Source organism: Vipera berus (assembly GCF_964194415.1).
Source record: "Vipera berus genome assembly, chromosome: 16".
Lineage (NCBI taxonomy): Eukaryota > Metazoa > Chordata > Lepidosauria > Squamata > Viperidae > Vipera > Vipera berus.
The window spans coordinates 3,819,853-3,838,290 of record NC_138219.1 but is presented as its reverse complement, the minus strand read 5'-3'; the positions used below and the strand labels follow the sequence as shown (position 1 = coordinate 3,838,290).

General features: G+C 46.9%; 2 protein-coding genes across 12 annotated transcripts in view; one reads left to right on the top strand and one right to left on the bottom strand.

Annotated features, from left to right (window-relative positions):
- Positions 1 to 18,438, bottom strand: part of RNF115 (ring finger protein 115) — a 53,673-nt gene that overhangs the window by 3,912 nt on the left and 31,323 nt on the right. The window contains exon 10 of one of the 2 annotated variants that reach the window (XR_014028081.1): positions 12,581 to 12,715. The exons of the other annotated variant lie outside the window; for it this stretch is intronic. The gene's annotated coding sequence lies outside the window, so the exon portion shown is untranslated. Of the gene's footprint in view, positions 1 to 12,580; positions 12,716 to 18,438 lie in introns of those variants that run through there. 2 annotated transcript variants of the gene reach the window in all.
- Positions 1 to 18,438, top strand: part of ITGA10 (integrin subunit alpha 10) — an 80,184-nt gene that overhangs the window by 51,395 nt on the left and 10,351 nt on the right. For all 10 annotated transcript variants that reach the window (XR_014028075.1, XM_081340205.1, XM_081340206.1 and 7 more), the window contains 15 exons: positions 42 to 207; positions 1,172 to 1,239; positions 2,175 to 2,319; positions 3,418 to 3,566; positions 5,122 to 5,265; positions 5,996 to 6,199; positions 7,453 to 7,583; positions 8,756 to 8,922; positions 9,999 to 10,141; positions 10,656 to 10,769; positions 12,128 to 12,213; positions 12,661 to 12,802; positions 14,994 to 15,086; positions 16,979 to 17,055; positions 18,223 to 18,312. Coding sequence is in view for 9 of the 10 variants with exons in the window: in XM_081340205.1 (XP_081196331.1) it covers positions 42 to 207; positions 1,172 to 1,239; positions 2,175 to 2,319; positions 3,418 to 3,566; positions 5,122 to 5,265; positions 5,996 to 6,199; positions 7,453 to 7,583; positions 8,756 to 8,922; positions 9,999 to 10,141; positions 10,656 to 10,769; positions 12,128 to 12,213; positions 12,661 to 12,802; positions 14,994 to 15,086; positions 16,979 to 17,055; positions 18,223 to 18,312 (1,919 nt within the window). In the remaining variant the exon portion in view is untranslated. The remainder of the gene's footprint in view (positions 1 to 41; positions 208 to 1,171; positions 1,240 to 2,174; positions 2,320 to 3,417; positions 3,567 to 5,121; positions 5,266 to 5,995; positions 6,200 to 7,452; positions 7,584 to 8,755; positions 8,923 to 9,998; positions 10,142 to 10,655; positions 10,770 to 12,127; positions 12,214 to 12,660; positions 12,803 to 14,993; positions 15,087 to 16,978; positions 17,056 to 18,222; positions 18,313 to 18,438) is intronic.

The window sequence follows — 18,438 nt, the reverse complement described above, 5'->3', positions numbered from 1 at the left end:
TGCCGTCAGATGTCATGAAATGATGTCTCTGTTCTATCCAGGTCTTGGGCCACTACATCCGCCGGAAGAAAGACCCCAACTCGTTCATCAATGAAATTAAATACATTGCCAGCGACCCAGATGAAAAGTACTTCTTCAACGTGACGGACGAGGCAGCCCTGAATGACATTGTGGACTCTTTGGGAGATCGGATCTTCAGCCTTGAAGGTGCCGGGAAAGGAGGCGGTGTTTGCAACTGGGGTGCGGTGTGGGGGGTAATGGAACCCATTTGTCTGAAATGGCATAAGGTCTCCTTATGCCTGAGCAGGGGGTTGGACTAGAAGACCTCCAAGGTCCCTTCCAACTCTGTAATTCTGTTAGGGTAACTGCTGGGCTATAGGTAAGTCCAGCTGTTCCGTTTCAAGTAGAGATGTGAATGCTGATCCCACGTGAAACAGCCAGAATAAACTCAAATGATATGGGAATAACAAATCACTTGTATTTCTCATGCGTCCAATGTCAACAACTCACGATTACAGCAATGGTCCATCCTGAATGCAAGATTATAATTTGGGCCCATCTCATCAGATTACGAAATGATGAACTTTCCATCCTGTGCAAAGTTACACGTTGAAAATGGAGCTTGATATCCCAGCCACAAGCCAGGGTTCATCCAGAGCAGGGATAGGCAACCTTGGCTCTTTTATGACTCACGGACTTCAACTCCCAGAATTCCTGAGTCAGCTGACTCAGGAATTCTGGGAGTTGAAGTCCGTGAGTCATAAAAGAGCCAAGGTTGCCTACCCCTGATCCAGAGAGATAACACAAAGACAAAGGCAGGAAGTCCTGCCATAAATTATGAAAGCTCCACCCACTTAACTAGAAAGCATGCTTTTCACTATACAGCTAGACTACAATTCCCATCAGGCATCTCTTGAGGAAATAACGTTTAACCCTGTAAACGCTACATGTCCTTACATACAATGCTGCTAGGGTGCTGTATTAACCCTGTAAATGCTGAATACACCAACACAATTCTTAATTCCTAAACTAGATATAAAACGGAGCAGCTGAATGTATCCTGGTCCAGCACACCAGCACAACTGTAATTCTAGTAGTTCTGTAATAAAATGGCCTCCAGTGATATCCAGAAGTTGCCATCTCCCCCCACCCCCCTTTTTTTTTTAAACAGGAACCCGCGAGTATAACTCTTTCGAGCTGGAAATGTCTCAGGTTGGCTTCTCCACCCACCTGCTGGAGGTAAGAGACCAATCGGGCTTCTCTCGTTTCCAAATGTGCCTCTTGGGGAAAAAGCAGGATGAAGTTGGCAAAAGGGCAGGCAGAGCGTCCTACTCTGGGAGCCCGCATTTCCCTCTCCCACGCAGGGGTCTAGGGCTATTCGCTGGCCGCGAGACAAGAATTGCACCAATATTGAAGAAATGGTGGAATAGAGTCATCGAAGGAAGGATGCAAAAGGAGGGACAGGATGAAATGCGAATGACAAAAATTTAAATAATTTTATTATTTGGACCGCCAGGAAGTTCGATCCTGACCGGCTCAGGGTTGACTCAGCCTTCTGTCCTTCCGAGAGGAAAAAATAAGGACCCAGATTGTTGGGAAGGGCAAGAGGCTGACTCTGTAAACCGCTTAGAGAGGGCTGTAAAGCACTGTGAAGCAGTGTATAAGCCTGCTATTGCCCTTTTTTCTTTTTTCCTTCCTTCCTTCCTTCCTTCCTTCCTTCCTTCCTTCCTTCCTTCCTTCCTTCCTTCCTTCCTTCCTTCCTTCCTCCCCTCCCCTTCCCTTCCCTTCCTTTCCCTTCCCTTCCAAGTGCTTAGAATCCAGAATTGCAGGCACACTCTGCCCATTGCCAGCAGTTCGATCCTGAGAGGCTCAAGGTTGACTCAGCCTTCCATCCTTCCTAGTGGAAAAAATAAGGACCCAGATTGTTGGAAAGGGCAAGAGGCTGACTCTGTAAACCGCTTAGAGAGGGCTGTAAAGCACCGTGAAGCGGGATATAAGTCTTAAGTGCTATTGCTGTTATATAAACTTAAATAAAGCAAATTTATACAGCTTGCCCAACTCACAGACGGGTGATCCATGCAGCTTGTACTCTGGAAACCAGATAGCCTTTGGGTGGCCCTTTGCTCTAAGTATGTGGAGTGTCTGGACGGCTGTCGCTGTTTCTCTCCTGGCAGGACGGACTCCTCTTTGGCATGGTGGGGGCCTACGACTGGGATGGGGGGGTGCTCAAAGAGGGCCGGTCGGGACCAGTCACTCCCCCACGGGAAGCTTTTGCAAGAGAGTTCCCGCGAAAGCTGAACAACCACGCGGCCTATCTGGGTAAGGAAAAAGGCGGAAGGTAAGGCCAAAGGCACGAGCTAACCCAGCCTTCTGTTTCCAACAGTGGTTGGCCCCTGTCTCTGAGACGCAGCAGAAGAATGCTCTTCTGCAATTAGGCCAGAGGAGGTAGACTGCCCCAGCATCTGGGAGCTTCAGGTCTCCATCGTGCCTCTCCTCTGGGAATGTCTTTCAAACAATCAGAAGAGGGACTTTGGAGGTCTTCTAGCAGGAGAACCTATACCATCTCAGACAAGAGACTGTCTACCTAGCTTCTTCTTAAAAATCTCCAGTGTTGCAGCATCCACAACTTCTGGTGGCGAGCTGTTCCACTGGTTAATTGTCCTCACTGTTAGAAAGTTTCTCCTTAGTTCCAGGTTGCTTCTCTCCTTGATAAGTTTCCTGTCTTGCCTTCAGGTGCTTTTGAAAATAAGTTGACTGCCCTCTTCTTTATGGCAGGCTTTCAAACAATGGAATACTGCCGTCATGCCCCTCCACCCCCACCCCAGTCCTTCTTTTCTCTCGACTGGCCAAACCCAAATCCCGCAACCGTTCTTCGTATGTTTTGGTCTCCAGGCCTTTGATCCTCCTAGTTGCTCTTCTCTGCACTTTTTCCAAAGCCTCAACATCTTTTTTGTAATGTGGTGACCCAAACCTGGTGTTTTCCAGTATTCCTTTTAAAGCCATCCGAGTTTGTAAACACTCCGGTCTAAAATGTAATAATAATAATAATAATAATAATAATAATAATAATAATAATAATAATAATAATAATAATAATAATAATAATAATAATAATAATAATAATAATAATTATTATTATTATTATTATTATTATTATTATTATTATTATTATTATTATTATTATTATTATTATTATTATTATTATTATTATTATTATTGCACCACTCGTACAAGTGCTTGTTGCTCATGCAAATGCCTGCACGCTCACCTTCCTCCACTTGCACGGCCCCGGTAGTGGGCCACAGCCCGTGGGTTGGGGACCCCAAGACTAGAATACCTCCAAGGTCCCTTTCAACATTACCATTCTATGTTCTGCCCGTGACTGTGACTTTCTTTCTTCTTTCCCTTTTTTGTCAGGCTACACTGTCTCTTCAATCAGACTCAGGGGTGGGCGAAGGCTCTACCTGGCCAGCGCCCCCCGTTTCCAGCACAAGGGCAAAGTTATCCTGTTCGAGATGGAGGGAGATGGCAGCGTGACCATCTCTCAGGCCCTGACAGGAGACCAAGTAAGGCACTCACAACGTCATTCATCATCTCCCCTTTGTACTGGAAGCCATTTATAACAGAAGCAGGAAGGGCTAGCTCAGGGGTAGGCAACCTCGGCTCTTTTATGACTCATGGACTTCAACTCCCAGAATTCCTGAGTCAGCTAGTCCATGAGTCATAAAAGAGCCGAGGTTGCCTACCCCTGGGCTAGCTAGAAGACCCCTGTGTGTGTGTGTGTGTGTGTGTGTGTGTGTGTGTGTGTGTGTGTGTGTCTTTGTGTGACCATCCGTCCGTGTTGCTGCATTAAGGGCGTGTGAGAATGTTGGGCATGTGTTTGTGTTTTCCGGCCGCTGATATGCAGAGGTTGGAACATTGTCCTTCTGAGGTTTCTGCTCATTTGATATCGATTCGACAGAAGAAGCAGTTGTTTCCTGACACCCAATTCTCACCATCGCCTTAATTTCGTCGTCCCACTTCGGTAAGCAGCTCCTGTGGTCGGATTCAGAATCTTGTTTTTAAGAGGACAGACGCCAAAGGGGCTTTCTCAAGAGGCAGCTGGGACTTTCTTGTTATACTTTGAAGACGTTTCGCTTCTCGTCCAAGAAGCTTCTTCGGAGCTTCAGGGCTCAAGAAACTCCTTGGAGGAGAAGCGAAACGTTTTCAAAGAATAACGGGAAAATCCAGTCGCCTCTTGAAAAAAAAAGCAGTTTTGGGACAACTGGGACCTGGAAAACGGAGAATCTCCATCGTCAAGAGGACAGAACAATTCCCAGCATCCTTAATGCTTCCCTTCTCTTACAAGTGTCCTTCAAATAAAGGGGATTATACCATAATTTGAAAATGTATTGTACGTGGTGGTGCATAGAAATCCAGACTGTGAGGAGTGGGGGGGGGCGGAAAAACTATCCTAAAAGCAGCCAGGGAGTTTTCCGCCAGAAGCATCGGTTGAAGCGACTTGTCACCTGTACTACAAACAGGTGTGGGGAACGTTGTTTGGGATTCTCAGGAGAAAGAGGCTGCATTCCAGAGGAACAAGAAATGGTAAAGACTGGAAGGGACCTTGGAGGACATCTAGTCCAACCCCCTGCTCAGGCAGGAAACCCTATACCAGTTCAGACAAATGGCTGTCCAGTCTCTTCTTAAAAACTTCCAGTGTTGGAGCATTCCCCGCTTCTGGAGGCAGGTCGTTCCACTGATTAATTGTTCTCACTGTCAGGAAGTTTCTCCTTAGTTCCAGGTTGCTTCTCTCCTTGATTAGTTTCCATCCGTTGCTTCTTGTCCTGCCTTTGGACGCTTTGGAGAATAGCTTGACTCCCTATTCTTTGGGGCAGCCCCTGAGATATTGGAAGACTCCTATCGTGTCCCCCCTCGTCCTTCTCTTCATTAAACTAAGACAGACCCAATTCCAGCAACTGTTATTCATACGTTTTAGCCTCCCGTCCCCTAATCCTCTTTGTTCGGAAGAACTTCACCAGGTCTTTCTTAGTTTTGGGAGCCTGACACAGGAGAGAGCATGAGGTGCCCAGGTAGATCTGCCTTCACAGACGTTGACGTCGCCTTCATTGTCTCGTGCAGATTGGATCCTACTTTGGCAGTGAGGTTTGCCCAGTGGACGTCAACGGGGACGGCGTGACAGATGTCCTTCTTGTGGCTGCCCCCATGTACCTGGGCCCACAGAACAAAGAGATTGGCTGTGTTTACCTGTACAGGGTTGGACAGGTGAGTGTCGTTGAGGGGCAGGGGTTTAATCGGAGTTTGAATTGGGGGTCTTATTTCTGTAAGACAGCCGGGGTCACCAGGAGTGAGTTGGCTAGCCATATAATTTTTTAAAATTAAATAATAAATGAAACGTACAGAGAAACTACACGTAGTCCTCAACCTGCGACCACAATTGAGCCCAACATTTCTGCAGTTAATTTTGAGATGTCGGTTAAGTGAGTTTTGTCCCATTTTACGACCTTCCTCGCCACGGTTACTAAGTGAATCACCGCAGGCGTTAAAGCTAGGGACACGGTTGCGAAGTGGACCTGGCTTCCCCCATTGACTTTGCTTGACAGGAGGTCGCAAAAGGTGATCCCGTGACCCCCTTGGGAAAGAGCGACGGTCATCAGCGTGAAGCAGTGGCCAAGCATCTAAATTTGGGTCACGCGACCGCGGGGAGGCTGCAACGGTCGTAAGTGTGAAAAAGGGTCCAAAGCCACGTTTTTCAGTGCCGTTGTAACTGCGAATGGTCGCTAAATGAGCTGTTGTAAGTCGAGGACTACCCGTCCAAAGGGAGATTTTTTTTTTCTCTCTTCACTTTGTGGTTGTGCACCCAGAACCAATCTTAGCATCTGCCTGGCAATATGCAAGAAAAAGTTCATTTCCTGATGTGAGTTGGATGCCGAGGTGAGAAAGGAATGTCTTTGCTTTTAATAGGCGCTTCTCTCTCTCTCTCCTCTTTTTGAAGTCACTCCTGACGTTCAACGGGACCCTCTTTCCTGACCCCAAACCTCAGGATGCTCGCTTTGGCTACGCCTTGCTGGCTGTGCCGGATCTTAATCATGACAGCTTTAACGATGTTGTTGTGGGTGCCCCCTTGGAAGACAACCACCAGGGGGCGGTCTACTTGTACCATGGCTATCGTACAACTGTATTACCACGTTTCAAACAGGTGAGTGAGCTCTAGCATTATCCACTTTCAATTTCTACTTTTCCTTTCCCATGAGTTAACAACAACAACAACAATAATATAATAAGTTGGAGGTCTTCTAGTACAAGCACCTGCAACATAACACCCTGGACTTAATAATTGTCGATAAGAAAGACAAAAAAGTCTGGATAGCGGACGTGGCAGTGCCTGGAGACAGCAGAATAGACGAGAAAGAACTGGAGAAGATAACAAAATACAAAGACCTACAAATAGAAATAGAAAGACTGTGGCAAAGGCAAGCAAGGGTAGTACCAATAGTAACAGGCGCCATGGGTGCAATCCCAAAACAACTGGAGCACCACTGGAACACCATCATCGGCATTGACAAATGCGCCATCAGTCAATTGCAAAAGGCGGCCTTACTAGGAACTGCTTCCATCCTGCGACGAGATCTACAATACCATCCAACATCCACATCTGCCTATCCCAGGTCCTTGGTAAGGACTCGATAGGTAGACAAAAATTCTAAATCCAGTCTGAACAACTGGCTGACTGTGCGATGATTAATCATAATCATAATCATAATAATGATACCCATTGTCATCAGGGCACTGGGAACTATGTCCAAAAACTTTGCAAAGTACATCAAGAAATTGTAGCTTCCTGCAATAACTCCAGCAAAGCTACAAAAAAACTGCGCTACTCGGAACATCTTAAAATGTAAGGAGATACCTGGTTGATACCTAGGATGCTGGCAGCAACCCGTGTCAACCATTAGTGCCAGTCAGTTTGAGTGTTCAGTTGAATGAGGTTCATGTTTAATGAATAAAAATTACATAATAATAATAATAAAAAAGTTGGAAGGGACCTTGGAGGTCATCTAGTCCAACCCCCTGCTCAGGCAGGAAACCCTATACCATTTCAGACAAATGGCTGTCCAGTCTCTTCTTAAAAACCTCCAGTTTTGGAGCATTCACTGCTTCTGGAGGCAGGTTGTTCCACTGGTTAATTGTTCTGACTGTCAGGAAGTTTCTCCTTAGTTCTTAGGTTGCTTCTCTCTTTGGTCAGTTTCCATCCATTGCTTCTTGTCCTGCCTTCGGGCGCTTTGGAGAATAATGTCCCAGGAGTTTCTTTTGATGCGTCTGCTAACGGGACGGTTGACATATGTTTCCAAGCATCCAGGCAGGGTCCCCAGAGTCCTCAGCTTTGGGAACGCAGGCTAAAAAAAGGCCAGTTCCCCCCTCCCAAAAAACGGTCGCTTTCTTCCCTGGCAGCGCATCGAGTCAGCCGGGCTTCGCTGGGGCCTTCGCTATTTTGGCCGCAGCTTGGACGGGCAGATCGACATGGACGGGGACGGCCTGGTGGATCTGGCTGTGGGGGCCCAGGATGCTGCAGTGGTCTTAAGGTGAGGGGCTGGAAGGAGGACCATGGAAGACGAATCCCATTCGGGGGGGGCTGGTGAGTAACAGGAAAGCTGGTGCCTTGCAGAATCTTCGCTCGGGGGAAAGGCAAGGTGTGGGAAGACTTTTCAGCAGAGTCTCAGAAATTGCCTGGCACTCTGAAGAAGCTTCTTATCCATGCAAGCAGAGGTCAGCCCCACTTCTGGCCTTGAGGCCGAACCTCCAAATCTCTTGGAATGGGTCTATGACCTATAACTCGCCAGGGGACAAGAGTTACACTAATATCGAAGAAATAGTGGCATAGAATCATTAAAAAAAAAAGAATGTCAAAGCAGGGACGAAATGAAATGTGAATGACAAAAGTTAAAATACAGGGAGTCCCCCATTTACAAGGGTTCACTTAGTGACCAAAGTTACAACGGCACTGAATAAAAGTAACTTACGACCAATTTTCACAGGTATGACCAGTGCAAGCATCTCCAGGGTCACGTGATTTACTTTTGGATGCTTGACAGTTGACTCACATTTAATGACCGTTGCAGTGTCCGGGGGGGGGGGCGGTTTGTGTGTGTCACCTTTTGTGACCTCCTGGCAAGCCAAAACAATGGGGAAGCCAGATTCACTTAACAACTGTGTTACAGATTTAAGAACTTCAGTGATTCGCTTAACCAATGTGGCCAGAAAATGGTGCTCGCAAATTGAGGACCACTTGTCATTTTTTTTACATTATTTTAAATAATTAAATTGACTTGTTGGGTTGTCCCACAGCAAGCTGGCCCTGGTGACTTGTCCCATTCAACTTGAAAATCCTTACAAGGATTTTGTAAGCACATCAGAATCTTGCAAGAGCGTCAAAACTTTGGCAGATACGTCTGTCCCGCTGAACATTTCCAGTCCCTTTATTTTTATTCGTTAAATTTATATGCCACCAATCTCAATGTTAAGGGTGCCTCTTATTTATTAAAGTACTAGCAACCCGCCCTATAGTTCAAAGATAGATGAAGGGCTGAGGAATTCTGGGAGTTGAAGTCCACACATCTTAAAAAGTTGCCGAGGAACATGGCTATATAGAGAGGGCATATGACAGTAATATAGATTGTACCCAATTACAGTGCTTAGATTGTGAAAGCCGGTATGTCTTTGGTGGTTACAATTATATTTGTTGGCAACAAACCAGATCCAGGAGGATTGTGCAGATCAATGCATCCATCTCGGTCAACCCTCCCACCATCAACGTGATCCAGAAAAACTGCCAGAGAAATGGGAAGGAATCTGTCTGTGTGACGGCTAACTTCTGTTTCCGCGTGACCTCGCGCTCTCTGGGTCCCCGCGACAGCCATATGAGTAAGTGCCTCACAAGCCAGAGCTTCAAATGTTTCTGCTACTGCCCAGCTTGGTTACGTGACATCATCATCATCATCATCATCATCAAGTTGGAAGGGACCTTGGAGGTTATCTAGTCCAACCCCCTGCTCAGGCAGGAAACACTGTACCAGTTCAGACAAATGGCTGTCCAGTCTCTTCCTAAAAACTTCCAGTGTTGGAGCATTCGCCACTTCTGGAGGCAGGCTGTTAATAATAATAATAAAGTTGGAAGGGACCTTGGAGGTCATCTAGTCCAACCCCCTGCTCAGGCAGGAAACCCTATACCAGTTCAGACAAATGGCTGTCCAGTCTCTTCTTAAAAACCTCCAGTGTTGGAGCATTAATCACTTCTAGAGGCTGGTTAATTGTTCTAACTGTCAGGATGTTTCTCCTTAGTTCTAGGTTGCTTCTCTCCTTGATTAGTTTCCATCCGTTGCTTCTTGTCCTGCCTTCTGGTGCTTTGGAGAATAGCTTGACTCCTTCTTCTTTGGGGCAACCCCTGAGATATTGGAACACTGCTGTCATGTCACCCCAAGTGCTTCTTTTCATTAGACTAGACATATCCAATTCCTACAACCGTTCCTTGTATGTTTTGGCCTCCAGTCCCCTAATCATCTTTGTTGCTCTTCTCCGCACTCTTTCCAGAGTCTCAACATCTTTTTTACATCGTGGTGACCAAAACTGGATGCAGCATTCCAAGTGTGGCCTTACCAAGGCATTGTAAAGTGGTATTAACACTTCACCTGATCTTGATTCTGTCCCTCTACTAATGCAGCCTAGCACTGTGTTGGCTTTTTTGGCAGCTGCAGCACACGGCTGGCTCATCTTTAAGTGATTGTCCACTAGGACTCCTTGAACCAAGGATGGGCAGCCTTGGGGCAACAGGCCAAGGGAATGATGAGGAAGAATGGCAGAAAAATCTGTGGTTGTTTTTTTTTTTAGCAACGTTTCAATTATGCAATTTCTGGACAGGCTTCCAGGGGACTTAAGTAGCTACGTCTGGCCCATCAGGGCCCATCGAACCTAAGTAAATTCTCCGTATCGCTTGATCCTAGGTATAAAATACAACATCTCCCTGGACGACAGGAAGTTTAGCACCAGAGCCGTCTTTGACAGCAGCTCTCAAAAGCTGCTGCAGAAGAGGACCCGGGCCACCGTGGGCAGGACGGCATGCTCAACGGCTCGCTTCCACGTCATTGTGAGTGTGGCATGGGTTTACCTCTGGCCTGTGGGACACAGCTGGTCCAAACGCCCGGTTGGTTGGCTAAAGAGGGGCTGTGCAAAGCCAACGTACCAAGTGCCTGCTGTGGCCCTCTGTCTTCAGAATGCTTCCTTTCCAAGGAAAGGTGTCCTTCCTTGGCTGAAGTGTCCAAATCGTGAAATCGGAAAGAACTTATAGGTCATGAGGTGTGTGTGTGTGTGTGTGTGTGTGTGTGTGTCTTTCTCTCAGAAATCCTCACCTGGCCAGCCAGCCCGCACCTCTGAACGCTGAATTCTAGGAGCTGAAACATCTTAAAGCTGCTGGCACACCGGTCCAGAATAATAAAATGAGCTTTTCCATCTTGTTTGGAAAACACTTTCCGGGGGGAAAACTGGACTACATTTCCACAGCCTGAGAGGATGGTCCATTTTGAAGGGGAAGGAAACACCTTAGGAATTTCAGGGCCGATGTTATTTCTCCAAAAGTTCTCAGCTCTATTTCTCCCCTACAGGACACCTCAGATTACCTCCGGCCGGTCGGCATCACCATGAAGTTTGCGCTGAGTGAAAGTGAGCAGCCTGGGCCTGTACTGGATGAGAAGCTGCCCACCACTGTTAAGAAGCTCGTAAGTGAAAACAGCCACGGGATATTCACACCCATGGACGTGTGGCATAAACTGCACGTTCCAGAAGTGGTAGGAAAGAAAGGGCAAATTTTAGTTACTGATGAGAAAAAACAAAACAGCAGCCCATGAGAGTCTTACACTGAGGAGTAGCGCTTTGACGCCTATCCACAGAATGTGGATTTTAAAGTTACTAAGGTTGAGAAGCACTAAGTGAAAGACCTCAACTGCTCACAGTTCAGAGTATTTTTGCAACACCTGAGCTGTTAGAATAAATCTAAAGTCTCGTGAGCAGGTCTAGCAGGAAACCTTGGCGTTTGAAAACAGGAAAAATATAGTCTTTAAATCCGATACACAGGGCATAGTGAATGTGAAAGCTTCAAAGCCAGAAAATAAACTGGACTTTCCCTTCTTCTTAGATATTTCAAGATGACATATCTGGATATATTTTTCTCTATACATACTAAAGAGAGATGGGTTGCATAGTCTTCGTAGTTCAGCACATAAGCAATAATTTCAAAATACTTTGGATAGCATCTGTAAGCAATTATTCATGCTCACCTAGGCTAGATATTAGATATTAGATAACCTTTATTGTCATTTTTTACTGTGGGCACAACGGCACACGTTAAAAATGAAATTGAGTTGCTTGCTCTCGAAGTGTACATGTACACGACACACATTTAAACATACTATATACAACATATATAGCCCTAAATGGCATGGGCCCGGATTATCTTAGGGAGCACCTGCTGCCAGCATCAACTTCCCATCGTCCTGTGCGCTCCCATAGGGAGGGCTTCCTTAGGGTGCCTCCGGTCAGGGAGTGCTGGCGGGTGATCCCCAGAGGGAGGGCGTTCTCTGTGGCCGCGCCTGCCCTATGGAATGATTTGCCTGTGGAACTCCGGACCGCCCCCGACCTTCGTTCGTTTCGCCGGGACCTGAAAACCTGGTTCTTTGATCTATCTGGCCTGGACTGAGGGGTTTTAAGTTTTTAAACTTTGTTTTAATTTGTTGGGCTATTAATTAATTTAATTCATTTTAATTCTATTTCTATTTCAACTTTTATATTGTCTTTTAAATTTTGCCCTGTAAACCGCCCTGAGTCCTTCGGGAATGGGGCGGTATATAAAACTAAATAAATAAATAAATATGTTGAGACCTACACCCTTTATAAGTAACGTATAAATGTTAATCACCGTCCATCTTGAAAGTCCAGTTTTGTTAGTAAGAAAGAGGGATGAAAACTAAGGAAAAAGGCAGATGCCTTTGAGATACTCCTAGATAACCTAAGACTTCTTTTTAAGAAGAGGGAGGGAGGCAAAAACTGTGCAGAATCAATCAAGTTGGCTGTTTTCCAGATCCCCTTTTTCAAGGACTGTGGTGAGGATGATCAGTGTGTAACAGATCTGGTGCTACAGGCTGAGATGGATATCAGTGGATCCAGGTAGGAATCCGATCCAAAATATCTTGCAAATTAGGCAGACATTTAATGGGGATTTTTTTTAAAAAAAACACACACAACAAAACAAGAGCTCTGGCCTGAGCAGAGATTTAAACTTGGTGGCTTAAGTGGCTCTTTTCAACTCTAGGATTCTATGATTTCCCCCAGCCAGGCCTAACTTAAAAAACCACTAACTAAAACCAAATTTAGAATATTAATAGCAAGATGTGTTCAATAACCACGTCTCGGAAGAGCATAGAGTTCCACAGAATTTAAGCTATCGATTGGTTGTTTCACCCATATTTAATCTTGAAGACTGAGAAAAGTAGAGATTGGCTAGAGAGACTGGCGAATATTTCACCCATCTCTCTTTTGCCCACAAGCCAAAGCTGGGACCGTTGCTCTCCTCTTGCAACTCACAGGGTTACCATCAATTTTCCTCATTGCCAGGCAGAAGCCTCACGTCATCCGTAAAGGGAAGCGGAAGTTGGTGGTTGACGTCCTTCTGGAGAACAAGAAAGAAAACGCCTACAACACCACCCTCCAGATCTGGTTTTCCAGAAGTCTCCACTTCTCCAGCCTTGGCATGAAGGTATGGTGCTCCTAACCCTAAGCAGGACAATGGGATGACCAGCCAAGGGAGACCCACTCTAAGCTCCAAGATGGACTTTCTAAAGACGCTGGAAGTGCTCCACAAGTTGGGGAAAGTAATGGCTTTGGTTATTTTACATATACAAAGACGTTGCCTCTAATAACCGAAGTCCCGGCAGGTCTATTTTAGTTAGCTCAATAATGAAATTCAATCCCCACCATTTCTTTTAACCATTCCTTGGGCATTGCTCTACTTAGAAGCAAGATTTCAGCTGAATGGTGGAGCAGTGGGCTAATGCCTCCTTAAGTAACACCAGCTGCCTGCAATTAGTGCAGGTTCGCATCCCACCAGGCTGAAGGTTGGCTCAGCCTTCCATCCTTCCGAGGTAGGTAAAATGAGGACCCAGATTGTTGGGGGCAATTAAGCTGACTTTGTAATAATGCCGCTTGGGGTGTGTGTGAAAGCCCTAATAAGCAGGCATATACATAGAATGAAGGCTATTGCTAAGCTTGTAAGCCGCCCTGAGTCTTCGGAGAAGGGCAGGATATAAATGGAATTAAAATAAATAAATAAATAAATAAAAGGTCCAGCCCTGCGATTGGTAAACTTTGACTTGGAGTCTGCATTGCTGCATTGCCCCCGCAAGTTGCATTTCTTTCCTGGTGAAGCAACAGTTTAACTCGCTGTGTGAACCTAGTTACAGAATGTTGGCTTGGGGTTATGTTTTCAGGAACATGAAAACTAGAAATAAATAACAATAGCACTTAGACTTATACCAGTTCATGGTGCTTTATTGTTGTGATTCAGGGTCAGCCTGTGGGTTCGGCAGTTGGGTCGGACGAATCAGAGGAGGAGGGGGGTGTTGAAGACCTTGCTGAGGGGGTTGAAGATCTTGCTGATGATAGCCCTCAGGCAGGCCCCTCCCACTTGGTCACCATGGAGACCCAGCTGTGTGAGCCTGACAGTGTGGATGAAGATGACCCACAGCTGGCCCTGTTCAAGGACGCCCGACGCAGGAGGCAGTGAAGTAGGAGTAAACAGAGGAAGGCTGTGGGGCTTCTCGGAAGGAGGCAGAGAGAGGCCACGCCCTGAACTCTTTATAAAGGGAATGTTTGGGGAGGGCTGGTTTGCTGAAAGCAACCGCTCAGATAGTGTTTCAAAGCTCCGGTATCTTGGTGTCTTGTTTGTTTTTGTAATAAATTTGGCAGACGTATTCCAGCCTCTTGCCGTCTGTAAAGGGGTTGCCTTTTCTGCAAGGCCGGTAGCAGGCTGGTACAGAACATTTATAGCCCTTGCTGGGCGGTTTAGAGAGCCCTCATTTTTACCAACCTCAGGGGGATGGAAGGCTGAGTCAACCGTGAGCCGGTCAGGATCGAACTGCTGGCATTGGGCAGAATTAGCCTGCAATACCGCATTCTAACCACTGCGCCACTATGTATTAACCATCCTGACATTGGATGTTCCCACTCTGACAACTGATGAAAATGGCAGCCATTTTCTCTTTTTGCTTTTCACATGCTTTTTCTTCTATTTAGAGATCAGGTGCAGAAGGGGGGTTGGGGGTTTGGGATGGATGCTTGAGCTTAGCTAGCCGTAATAATAAAAAAAAATGCTGCTTTGTGGGAACCCAAGGACGAGCTGATAACGTTTTGGCGGGCTGAGGAGCTGGAGAGAAAGGCTGAGTTTCAGGCTAATTGGAGAATGTGATTTATGACAGCTTATTGGGGGTGGGAATTGCAGTTTTCTACTTCGTATCCGGGGGAAGGGAATCTAGTTTTTGGGTTCAACTATGTAGTACCGATACTTTGTTTCCTGAATAAAATGTTCTTTGAGGAAGGCTTTCTTGCCTGGAAGCTCTTTTGATGGGATTCATCTATCGGAGTAAATTAAGGTAAAGGTTCCCCCGCACGTGCGTGCTAGTCGTTTCCAACTCTAGGGGCCGGTGCTCATCTCCGTTTCAAAGCCGAAGAGCCAGCGCTTGTCCGAGGACATCTCCATGGTCACGTGGCCGGCATGACTAGACGCCAAAGGCGCACGGAACGCTGTTACCTTCCCACCGGAGTGGTCCCTATTTTTCTACTTGCATTTTGACGTGCTTTCGAACTGCTAGGTTGGCAGAAGCTGGAACCACGACCCAAAAACCTCTCCGGAGGCCCAAATTTGTTTATTTTAGCTCTTCTTTCTCCCACAGGGGGAGAACCCCATGAAAATGGAGTGCTCCGTTTCGTCCCCTCAGGCTCGTGTGTGCAGCGTGGGTTATCCCGTCTTCCGGTCCATGGCGAAGGTGAGCAAACAGAGGCCTGCTAGAGCATCCGTCCCAACCCCCCCCCCCTTCTGCCCCCGATCTCTAAATAGAAGGGAAAGCACACAGGCTTAGCAATAAAAAGATGTCTCTCGTAAAGAATCACATGATGCGCTGCAGGTAGTCCTCGACTTATAGCAGTTTGCTGAACGACCGTTCAAAGTTACAACGGACCTGGGGAAAAAGTGACTTACGGCCATTTTTTTAGACTTCCAGCCTCCACATGATTTACATTCAGATGCTGGACAACGGACTCACATTAACGACGGCTGCGGTGTCCCAGAGCCGCGTGATCTGCCTTTGCAACCTTCTGACGAGCAAAGCCAAGGCGAGCCTGGTCATTATGGTTGCAAGGGAGGAGGGTTGTAAACTGGGTCAGTTGCCTGACTGACCTGCTTTTATGACTTTTTCGTGGCAGGCGTTAAGAGAACCCCTCAAGCGAAAGCCACAGGGGTTACGGGAACCATCCTTGGCTACGGCACGGTTTCCCCAAAATGTCGTAAAAGGTGTCACGTGGCTACAGGATGCTGCAAGAGGCTGTAAATGTGGCTGTGTTGCTGAGCACCCAAAGTGTCATGTGACTGGGGGGGGCTGCTATCAGAGCTTTCGAACTGGGTTGTAACTCCTTTTTTTCGGTTAGCCGTATGTCGAGGACTGCCTGTCCTGCTCTCTCAGCAGTAAGAAGCTAGCAATCCTGCCTTTTAAAACCAGCTCCTGGTCTTTCATGGCAGGAGAGCTGGTTTTAACGCTTCAGGGGGACATGATAGCAGCGTTCCAATGTTTGAGGGGCTGCCACAAAGAAGAGGAAGGGGTCAACTTATTCTCCAAAGCACCTGAAGGCAGGACAAGAAACAATGGATGGAAATTAATCAAGGAGAGAAGCAACCTGGAATTAAGGAGAAACTTCCTAACAGTGAGGACAATCAACCAGTGGAACAGCTTGCCACCAGAAGTTGTAGGTGCTTCATTACTGGAAGTTTTCAAGAGGAGAATGGACAGCCATTTGTCCAGAATGGTATAGGGTTCCTACTCGAGCAGGGGGCTGGACTAGATGACCTCCAAGTTCCCTTCCAACCTTGTTATTCTATGTTTGGAATAACCCTGTTATCCTACGGTTGCAGGAATTGAATATGGCCAGTCTAGAGAAAAGAAGGACTGGGGCGGGTGGGGGGGGGCTTGATAGCAGTATCCCAGTATTTGAGGTGCCACAAAGAAGAGGGGGCGTCAACTTATTTTCCAAAGCACCAGAGTAAGGTAAAGGTAAAGGTTCCCCCGCACATGTGTGCTAGTCGTTTCCGACTCTAGGGGCCGGTGCTCATCTCCGTTTCAAAGCCGAAGAGCCAGCGCTTGTCCGAGGACGTCTCCATGGTCATGTGGCCGGCATGACTGGACGCCAAAGGCGCACGGAACGCTGTTACCTTCCCACCGGAGTGGTCCCTGTTTTTCTACTTGCATTTTTACGTGCTTTCGAACTGCTAGGTTGGCAGAAGCTGGGACGAGTAACAGGCGCTCACTCGCCAAACTGCCGACCTTCTGATCGACAAACTCAGCGTCCTAACCTCTGAGCCACACCGCAACCGTAAAGCACCAGAAGGCAGGACAAGAAACAATGGATGGAAACTAATCAAGGACAGAAGCACTCTGGAATTAAGGAGAAACGTCCTAACAATGAGGACAATTAACCAGTGGAACGGCTCGCCACCAGAAGTTGTGGATGCTCCGACACTGGAGGTTTCTAAGAAGAGACTGGACAGCCACTTGTCTGAAATGGCGTAGGTTCTCCTGCTTGAGCAGGGGGCTGGATTAGAAGACCTCCAAAGGTCCCTTCCAGCTCAGTTACTCTGTTATTCCTTTTCCCTCACTCTCCTTCCCAGGTGGCCTTTGCCCTCGAGTTCGAATTCAGCTGCTCCTCACTTCTGAACAAAGTGCAGGTGAAGCTTACAGCCAGCAGGTGAGAACTGGGGCTGGGGAATTAAGGAGGCCTGTCTGCTATTTGATAGCAAAATGTTGGGAGGTTGCAAATAAAGAATAAAATAAATTACTCCCAAAGGGGAAACCCGGGTACAGTGCTCCACCTACAACAGCTCATTTAGCGACCGTTCAAAGTTACAAAGGGGTCATGTGATCTGCTTTTGCGACCTTCTGGCAAGCAAGGCAGAGTCACTTGGCAACCGTGTTCCTAATTTAACAACTGCGGCGATTCACTTAACAGCCGTGGCTGAAAAAGTCGTACAATGGGGCAGAACTCTCTTCACGAAGGTCTCACTTAGCAACAGCAATTATGAACTCAAGTTGTCTACTTGTATCGATGAGGGTTGCAGCGTCCTGGGTGTCACGTGATTGATTCCCCTTTTTGCGACCTTCGGACGATGTCAGTAAGGAAACCAGGTTCACTTTACAGCCGCGCAACTCACCATTGCAGCGACTGATTCGCTTAACGAATGCGACAAGAAAGGTTGCAGAAGGGACCAAAACTCCCTTCACAACCCTCTCGCTTAGCAATGGATATTTTGGGCTCAGTTGCAGTCGTAAGTTGAGGACTAGCTTTCATAAAGACATCTGCTTGGAAGAATCGCAATATGTTTTTCTTGGGTTTCGAGACCCTGACGCTCCTGCTTGGGAATAATTCCGGCTCTGCCACCCATACTTTGGGGGCTGCCTCCCCAACATCCACCCCCTTAAATACCTAGAATTCAACATTTTTTATTTTTTAATTTTAATTCCATTTATATCCCGCCCTTCTCCGAAGACTCAGGGCGGCTTACAAGCTTAGCAGTAGCCTCCATTCTATGTATATGCCTGCTTGTTAGGGCTTTCACACACACACCCCCAAGCGGCATTATTACAAAGTCAGCTTATTGCCCCCAACAATCTGGGTCCTCATTTTACCTACCTCGGAAGGATGGAAGGCTGAGTCAACCTTGAGCCTGGTGGGACTCGAACCTGCACTAATTGCAGGCAGCTAGTGTTACTTAAGGAGGCATTAGCCCACTGCTCCACCAAGGCTCTTTTTTTTTGAGCCTTTTGACTGTGAAAAGCCTCAGCTTCCCCTTGTCTTGAGAAGGGCTGCCTCCCAACCCATTAAAATCACTTTTTTTCTCTCTTTCTTTCTCTGCAGCGACAGCAGTGAGTTGAATCAAACGCTGACAGACAACACGGCTCAGCCCACCGCCTTCGTCTCTTATGAGCCTGACCTCTTCCTGACCAGGTGAGTCCGTGTGTGTGTGTGTGTGTGTGTGTGTGTGTGTTTGTGTGTCCCTGTTAGGGATTTGAAAGACATCCCAGGCAAGTCAGGCCTGCAGACAAATGGCTGCTTTATTGATGTATTCAACAG